At 47.5% G+C, this 9,422-nt stretch overlaps 1 protein-coding gene across 1 annotated transcript; it reads right to left on the bottom strand.

Moving 5' to 3' along the window:
- Nucleotides 1–4,311: 4,311 nt before the first annotated feature.
- Nucleotides 4,312–9,176, bottom strand: LOC144111439 (uncharacterized). Its single transcript, XM_077644738.1, has 3 exons — nt 9,110–9,176; nt 6,918–7,138; nt 4,312–4,607 (listed from the first exon to the last, which is right to left on the bottom strand). Exons 1-3 carry the CDS (start codon nt 9,122–9,124, stop codon nt 4,493–4,495), a joined length of 351 nt encoding a protein of 116 aa, XP_077500864.1. The 5' UTR covers nt 9,125–9,176; the 3' UTR covers nt 4,312–4,492.
- Between the last annotated feature and the right edge of the window lie 246 nt (nt 9,177–9,422).

The raw sequence follows: 9,422 nt of genomic DNA, 5'->3' as shown, positions 1-9,422 counted from the left end.
AGCTGCTTTTAGGCTACCTCCGTTCTTTAGAGCATACTCGAACCCCTCCAGATTAAACTTCCTTAAGTCGGTTACCCTGTGCTCGTTAACTTTTATAGCTCTCAAAGTTCTACTCTGTCCGAGGGGTTAGATGTCCTCATAATTTGGCGTTTCATAATAAAATCTTTCGTCTCCTGAGATAGCTTCCCGGTATCCTGTCGAACCGTATTACCGCCCCTCTACTGTGCATTCCGTAATGATAGCTTTGAGATTATCGTTCACTGCCTGAACATTTATGTCGTTGTCCTCAGTCGAAGCCAAACATGTTTTCTGGGAAGGTGTCCTAAATTCCTCTACCTTCCCTGTTACCGCTCACTCCTTAATAGGCTTCCGATTCACTAGATTCGTTCCGTCTTGATGTCCAGGCTAATAAGAGATTTTACCATCCTGTGGTCGCTACAACGCACATTTCTGAGGACCTCCACATCCTGCATGTTGCCCTCCAGTAATACCCTAGGTAGGGGTTATTACCGAAGGGACGGCCTGAATTAAAAAGAAAATGGTTTCCGTGCGCAACTATTTCCCGTTCAGGTAGCCGTTGCGATGGCTCGGTGCCGGAAACTGCAATCCCTTTCACTGAATCCATTTGCACTGAGTGAAATGCTATCAAAGTCAAATTCATTGAATTGTATTTAACACCACACCTGCATTATACAATGAGCGGTGTACACCTCCAAGCTGTCACGCACTTCACGTTAAAGGCAGTTCCTACCGTGGTATACGTCCAGTGCGAAACAACAATACATCGACACCGCAAGCATTCTTGATGTTTCTAATGCTAGTCGTAATTCCTCTTTTAGGACATGCCAGCCGATTGCAGCGCTAAGATCGAGCGGCACATCGCAAACCTTCCTTTCCTATGGGGGCGTCATTAAGTTCGTGGCGAATACGAAATTAGCTCGAGCACATCGCGTATAATGAAAAGATGCGAGGTCGATACCGGCCTGTCTGTTTGTCGCCGGCCAATAAACGCCGCGACTCTACTGCCCGCCTAGTCACTATTCGCACAGCCAACGACGAAAACAATGACTCCAACCTGCTCTCTTGACGTCCTCTCACCAGATGGCGTCATTTCCTGCGCGCGGCTGTGTGGAGGCAATGGCGAGCCGTGAATCGACCGCGATTAGGTGGGAAACTACCGTTAATCCTCTCCCTGCCAATTACCTATCCCCGATGAACAAGATTTAGCATTCAACAAGATATTTCGCCCTGCCGGGCCTTTCTGTTAATGAAGGAGGCGGCGATAGTAGAATCTTCTTAATTGCCGAATAACGAGCCTTGTTTTCGATGCTTGTTCGTCACTTATTTTAATTTGGCCGGCTTGTTCGGCGTGAATAAGTACTACTGGTCGAACAGTGTGTGCAACATTACGCCTGCACACGTTCAACCTTCATAGCCGCATGAGCGACAGCCAGCAGCGTGCGGTAGCGATGCCTTCTATGGATGCTGAATTTTGGTATGCAGCTATTCATACTCGATATCAATTTTTGCTTCACCTGTTCGTTGCGAGGATGTTGGTGGGAGAGGAATTTTTCCAGTTGGGACCCATACGATTGCAAAAGTAGGTGAATGTGTGGAAAAGAGCTCAGTGGCAGAATTTAATTAGCGGTTCTTGCTGCGTAAATCCTGCGCAACTCTCGCTGGAAGTTTTCACAAATTCATTTTTTCACTTCTGAAGTATACGTTGTTGCTGCTGTTTGTGGCATATCCATGAACATATATATTGAGTAGAGAACCAAATTTTCGTCGCATGCCCTTTTTTTCGAATGAAGTCCAAGACATCAGTAAGCGTGGATTGTCACGTGGCCTTCGCTCTAAGCCCAGCAGGTAATCTAGGATTTAGTTTATCTAAAGCTATTGTACTCTCGGGAGCAGTCAGCTGGCTGTGGCATCACAGTTTAGTTGAGAACACGTTGAGGTCCCATCACCCATACTGAAACGGCGATCTCAGAGCTGCTTGTTCATATATCGCCCTGCAGGCTTCTCAGGCAGATTAGCGTGACAGTTGGGGCGAAATAATGATGCGATGATTGTATCTGGTTAGACATAGCCTCTTCGCCAGTCTGGTGCTACACACCGTGCAGCCTAACTCTTCGGTATGCCGTCCTCTTATTCGCTGTGGTTCAGATTTTCTCCACCTTTTTCTGCCAGCGCCCAGGCAACAAGTGCGCCTGGCTCAATCGAGCCTTGTCACGTTTTTGTGGTACGTACTATACCCATCGCAATAGTTCATGCCTGCGTAGACATCACGTGCTTCAGAAGCCCTTCTCCTGCTTCCCCGAGATGATGAAGTTATCTGGAAAAACTGTTTACACTCGCTGAAGCTTTACTTTTCGTCACACGTTCTGTGACGAGCGGAACCAGTTTCATATGTACGTGGTGTGCGGGGCAAGAGGCAGGCCGCGGAACCTGCGTGTGGGCAACCAGACCCTCAGAGGGGCCATGCGAGTTCCGGGACCGCCGTTGGAAATCACCAAATTAGCGGGTGCCATGTCCGCAAGTGCCACCTTAGCGAGTAGCACGTGATGACAGGGCTGTGATGCCGTTGCGAGAGCGAAACCGCCACGTAGCTAATTCTACTTATTAGGTTGGATTTTGGCCCCAAGGCTCCGCACTCTGCTTCGTGGTGATCAAGAAGACAGGCTGTAGGAGAAATTCAGGAGTTGTCTGACGTCATCAGCCACGTAGCCGAGAACGAGATCCAGACTAAGTCTTATCCACCTGCCCGTTCCACTGATCAGGTGCCTCCATACACCACTGCCGCCACTGCTAGAGCAGACTACCTCAGTCTTTATGACGGGAAACGCAGCTTCGTGAGTGCGCCGACTACGATGGACCAGACAGCAGAAAACCATCACTCTTAGGTGAGCCGCACAGGCACCAGTAGCCCGACAAGTACTTGATTATTGAAATTGTTGGCTTATTTTGGATGCCCGTGTTTCTTTTCGCCTCACTCTGCGTGGACCCCGTATAATAAAGTAAGAACCCAGTTGTGGGAGCAACAGTTCCTTCGAAAACGTAATATGTATTGTTTCGTGCCATGCTCATATGTTATACTGCGGGATTGACCGCCTTGGTCATTCACATCGTCCGAGCGCCTTAGGCGACGTCTGTGGTCTCTTCTTTCTTCAGCTCACGGGGACATTGCCACATCTTTGAGGACGCCCGGCATCTTTTTTCTCCCTCCGCGCCTAACTTGCGCTGGCTGCACGTCCCAGCACCAGTGGTCACGCGGACTTTGCTTTCTTTGGTCGCAGGCCTGGCAGAATTCTGGAGTGTCGCATGGCACTCTGCTCGGACCACTCCAGAAATGGCCGTTGCACGATTGCTTTCCCGAGTGATAAAAGAAAGCTAATCTGGACTTCGAACAAGCTTCGTTGTAGTGAATGTAGTGGGCTTTGCACTTGTGGATTATACTGCTTATACCTTGAGAGCAATTTGCATTTGTATCGTTTGTGCACCAAAATTTTACCATGCGCTCTTAATGGACATTTCTCGGTCGTGCCAGCAAGGGCATTATAGGGGTGCCCCAGTTGCGTTCAACTTAACTTCTTCTCTCGGAGAAAACTGCATTCTGCGAAGGTGCGCGGCTCCTCAGAATCTCTGGCGCACAGCCAGGCACAGCGACTAAGTCAGCTTGTGAGCAAAGCGCCGCTACACCAAGGCCCATATCAACTAATTAACGATATTCGCGCCATGCAGATGAGTTTCGCCTTCTCTTGTAGGTGTCAGAAATCACATGCACTTTTTTTGAGTTAGTGAAAGCGCATCATAAAATTGCTTTGTTTTTTATACAGAAGCAATTTTCAGTGAACATGGACACTGGATCAAAATCAGAGGCCTCAAGTTACGAGCACAGTGCTTGAACCAATTAACTTGTAGCCCCGGTCGAAAGGAAAATGTTAGCGTATTGGCTTCCCAGCAGTGCATATATAATTAGGAGCAATGTGATCGTGTTTTTCTAATAGAGGCACTAGCGAAGCCGGGAAAGCAGGCGCGAGACTGTGGCTCCTGGTGGCGGCATATACCGTATCTTTAATGTTCCCGAAAAGCCGGCAAGAATATAAGCGGAGGTCTTGACTTTGACAAGACGGGAAGGAATTTTCTCACTATCGAACCGATTTTGAAAAAAGGCAGTGTGACAAACCTTTATTATTCATTGATGGAAGTAGCGAGAAGAAAACTACTAAAATGCTTCGTGTTCATACATTATAAGCAATCATCAGCTGGATACCAGCAAAACGCTCGCTTTAATAGTTTTTTATTTGCATGCGTTGGGCGCCATTTTCACACCAACATAACCATTCTGTAGAAGACACACTGATGCGTAGCGATACCCATAGAACGAAGATTTATAAAAAAGAAACTCGAAAAGCAATAAACGCGATCTGCCTAAAGTTTGGGGATCCAGGAACCGGAGCCACGGCTGAGTGTGACCGGAAGCTGGCTCGAACTACGGAGCTTGGGCAGGGGCGGCTGGCGCACATGTCTGCGTCATGCTGACAAAATGTCGGCCGACCATGGGCAGCATCTCATCCTTCCATCTCCGGTAGGCCATCGGATACTGCCTGCGAACAACGTGCAGTAATAACGGCGTCAATAAGTTAATGACGCTTTCTGGTTTAGCGGGTAATGATGCTTAAAGCTTGGAAACCTTTGGGTGGGCGCTTTAGCCGCCCAAATAGCTCGGTGGCGATGCATTCATAACGAAGTCAGAACACTGGTAGGTCGAAACTAATCCGGAGCCATTCACTGCTTCGTTCTCCATAGAAAATGGAAATTGGTTCTGAGGAAAGGAACGGCGCGGTCTGTCTCACATATTGGCTGACTCCCGAACGGCACCGTAAGGGAAGAGATAAAGGAGAGATTGAAATAAGAAAGGGGTGTCGTAATGGAGGGCTGCGGTATAATTTCGACCACCTGGGGATCATTAACGGGCAGCGACATTGTACAACACACGGAAGCCTTTTGCGTTTCGCCTCCATCGAAACTCGGTAGCCGCGGTCGAGTTAGAACCCGGTATCTCCGGCTCAGAAGACGAGAGCCCTAACCACTGAGCCGCCGTGGCGGGTTTCCCCATAGCGTCTGCGCAGCTTGGCAACGCTAAACCTCACGTACCCTACTTACTTGTGCTAAGAGGAACAACAACACGGAGATATTTGCCTTGCTAAACGGCTAGAAAGCAAACCCCTAGGGCTGCATATTTTTGACTAAGACCGTGCATGTGCAGGCCGCTGTAAGCTCTAAATTCCTACAAGGCCCGCTATTGGGGCCCTTGGGTCCAGGTTCGAGTGTCTGGTGGTCGGCTAGGGTGGTAACCCTGAATGCCCAGGTGTCGCTTGCTTGCCTACCTAAATCCGGGGCAAGTTAACACATAAAGTGCGATAACGTCGCCTCTAGAGCAGAAGCAGGTCAGACGGGGCAGTTCAGAAGCCGCTTCCAGAACCGGAAACCGCAAGACGGCTGCCACGCGCACATCCTGGAGGGCGATGGATGGATGGATGGATACGGCTGAACCCTTCAAATCGGGCTGTGGCTGAAGCCACCTAGCCATGACTTATGAAATTTTACTCTTCTTTTGATTTGAGCCACCAATCAGATGACCTTCGCTTGGCTACTTCTACCCGCTTAAAATCTGCTTTCCCTTCACTGTCCTTAAAATCCAATGCCTTGGATAAATCAGCCCCGCTGCTTTCCACTGTAGGGTGGAGCCCTTTACAGAAAAGTATCAAATGTTCAGCCGTTTCCTTCTCCTCTCCGCACGCAACGCACAACGTGTCTATCTCAAGGCACCTGACTCTATATGTCTTAGTCCGCAAAACTCCCGTCCTGGCCTCAAACAACAAAGAGCTTCCCCTACAATTATCATAGATATTTTCTTTGGCAATTTCCTGCTTAAAATCCGTTATGTTCTCAGTGCTGATTTGGTCAGCATCCCTGTTTTCCACAAAGCTCTCTCTGTTTCTTTAACCTTTTTCTTAACTGATAACTGCTGATTTGCGACTATCAGTGTAACACGCCACCCGTCGGGCGTGGTAGGTAGTAGCTACCACATCTGGAGAGCCGGCTCATCTTTCCTATTGCCCATTATCGTAATTGTCTATCAATTTCTCCCTCGTTCATTCTTTTGCCCCAGCTTCAATGACAGCCACCATTATGACGGGGCTTACAGGCGGCAAACAACATCGGTTCAGGGAGTGCGGCATTTACAAGAGAAACTGTCCTTAATAGCAAAATACGATCCACACAGGTCTAAGAGAATCTTCAAGGGGGCCAGAAAATTGCTGCTCACGAAAATGCTCTACTGTAGTAGTGTGGTGCAGGTGTCCCAGCAGTAAGCGCACTAATGATCGACGGGGTGGAGGTCGCGTGCACACCGAAACGTTCGTTCTAATTCCAAAAGACAGCAAAATCTCATTTCTTTTAGTTCTTAGGCTCTCCACTTTTGCTGCCAGCTGCACATCCACAAGCAGTGGTCGGCAGAAGTTCATTTGAACAGCCCACAGTTACGAGATACACCCCAACCGAAAGTTTTGATTACGGGACTCCGATGTAACTCAATATATCTCAGTATTGATTATATGAAGTCAGTTTGAAGCGTAAGCAGTCGGTATAGATATCATGGAAAGCGCGTACTGAAACTTACGGCCTCTGTACGACATGATGCATGTTTTGTAGAAGCTATATGGAAATTTTAATGAAAGCTTACGGACTCCTTACACAAAATGTTTCGATGTCCATATATTTTCAAAATCATATGGACTCCATGTTGCCATAATTTCATATTAGCGACTCGTATAATAGCTTCAATAGGGATACGCATTGCCACCTACTGAAATATTATTGTGAGGCCCTACGATGCAGGAATCCTCCCATACCAGAGTCCGTAGACGGCCAGGCTCGCCCACACGCAGCTGTGCAGGAGCAGGGCCAGTCCCAGTGGCACCGAGAGCAGCCACGAGAGGTTGGCCATCCGTCGGCTCGCCTCCAGCCACGACAGCGTCAGGGCCAGAGACAGGCTGGTGGCCAGCAGCAGGCTCATGCCGAACAACACGTGGTGCTCCAGGTTTCTCTCGTCACGGAACCAGTCCAGGAAGGCCTGCATGGACACGGGGAGATCTGCACTTGCAGGGATATATGTACAAAGGGTTATATTTGGGTTGAGATGTGGGCAGTGGAGTGGCTATTCTCGAAAATGTGTTGTTACGGATAAGAGATGCGGAAAAAAACGTGCGGGCAGGCGTTCTTGTAAGGGACGTGGGTTTATTAGTTTTATACAAAAGCGTTATCGTTGTAAATGCTTTGATGCAGAGAAACGTAATAAGGCTTTCAGTTTCTTCACTTGCTCTACAGTGGGATGAACTATTACCAACCTCTTCAAGCACAGCCAGCCAGTTCACCGTTACCAGCGGTAAAAAATAGATCTAGCACGACCTTGTGTTTCAAGCTCAATCCTAACAACCACGCCCCCCTCCCCCCCCCCCCCCCCCCTGCTACGCTGTGGCAGTATGAATGACATCTCTGGAGTGTCTATAACGATGATGGGTATGTATGGCCCAAGGGCCACATTTAGCAAAAGGGTGCCATGATATGTTATTTTCAAATAGACAACATGACGCCAAAGCGCCATTTCCCAAATATTTCACCCCCGATGAGCAGGTCATTAAGTCAGGGCAAGCTTCTACCCATTGTACCAAAGGTGGGTACGCAAAGACACTTGGAATCGAACCACGCACCTTCTGCATACAAGGCTAATACTCACGCACCCAGATCACTGCTGCGGTGCTCTCAATGTTTTTTTTTTAATTGCTTGATAAGAATCACGAGATACGTATGTTGCCATAGACTGTTTATTTTCCCCGATTAGACGGAAGTATTTTTACTTCTTTAGAACTATTCTGCTCTCTATGCATACTGAGGCACCTTTAAGGTTGTGTGGTACCAATTAGGTCATATTCTGCGGCGCTTAGGGTGAAAAATGTGTGCGGAATTTAGAAGTGACCAGTCCTGTGACTGTAATTTAAACGATTGGTATACGAGTCAGTGGGGACTAAATTGAAAATAAAACGAAAAGTGAGCTCGATTTGGCTCCGACCGATTTGTGGGAAGGCCACGTGAGGTCTATGGGTACGATGTTCAGCTCTTCTTGAACTCATTAACATGATAAAGGTTTTGCGTTTGTCCAATGAGAACGATGGCATAAAACCATACGCTATGTTTAGTAGCGTTGTTGAGGTAGGTCTGTCCGTTGCGCCTCTTCAAAGTCACGAAACGGGCTCTTTTTCACTGAGTACGTAAGTATGCATACAGTGGAAAAGGGAGCTGAGGGTTGTAGTTGATGGCCACTTTTTCTCTTATGGGAGAGAAGAAATCTTGATTTGAGCTTTGACTTTACAAATTTCGGGAATCAATGAATTGGAGTACTTTTTTACGACTGCAAATTTACATGCATCTAGCTTCCCAATTGAAGAAACTGAAAAAGAATGGTTTGCGAAACGTGTACATTCGAAAGAAATAGTGTACGAGATGAGGCTCTGTGAACAAAAAAATATTTTGTTGTTGTCAGCCAAATACGATCGCCTAAAATGTGCGTTCGGCATAAAGAGACCTACATCCTGCCTCTACTGGCATATATATCGGTTGATTAGTTTCCGTGCAGGCTATTAATAAATTACATCGCACACATTCCTCGCAAACAATTTGTGATGAATGAATATTTCGAACGATTTATACATATATGCTCATAAAAGAAATCTATTGACTGCTGGTCTGCTGTCATTTTAGATTTGTTAAAAGCGTCATTGGAAAGGTGAGGCTATTGGTGACTGCGGATTGTTGAACTAGTACCCGTTGACCGCATGTGGTAGCTGACGCAAATCCCTCGCCGTCAGTGCTTCTAGCTTTAACCGTAAGGTCACACAAGCATAATTGAGGTGTTGGAATTTGAGTGATAAAGCAAGGGAAAACGGTGGGCATTGCTGGCTGTTTTGCCGTGCTCAGATTGTTTTACCGAGCTAGCCGTAGTTACAAAGCGTGTAAGCCTGTTGTCTTGGCATATACATTGCCGTACCTGTCGGCGGTCCATGCGGACATCGAAGTGGTAGCCACAGGCGTCGCAGGGGTAGGTTCTGGCGTGATACGTGCCTCGCAACACGTTGGTATCCCTGGCGGCAAGGCCTAACATATGAATGCGGAAAATAATCAGAATCAATTTTCGACAAAGACATAGATTCCTATATAGAGGGGTTACGGGTTCTTCTTGAACCGGTAATTGTGTGCAGTTCACTCACATAGGTGTACTAGTGAGAAAAGTTTTTCCCGAGTGGCGAGTCATTCCTCAGTTCTTTAAATATCACTTAATTTTCTACCAACAGTCGTTTGAG

The sequence above is a fragment of the Amblyomma americanum genome, chromosome 11 (genome assembly GCF_052857255.1).
Source record: "Amblyomma americanum isolate KBUSLIRL-KWMA chromosome 11, ASM5285725v1, whole genome shotgun sequence".
Lineage (NCBI taxonomy): Eukaryota > Metazoa > Arthropoda > Arachnida > Ixodida > Ixodidae > Amblyomma > Amblyomma americanum.
This window is presented reverse-complemented; position numbering and strand designations above follow the sequence as displayed.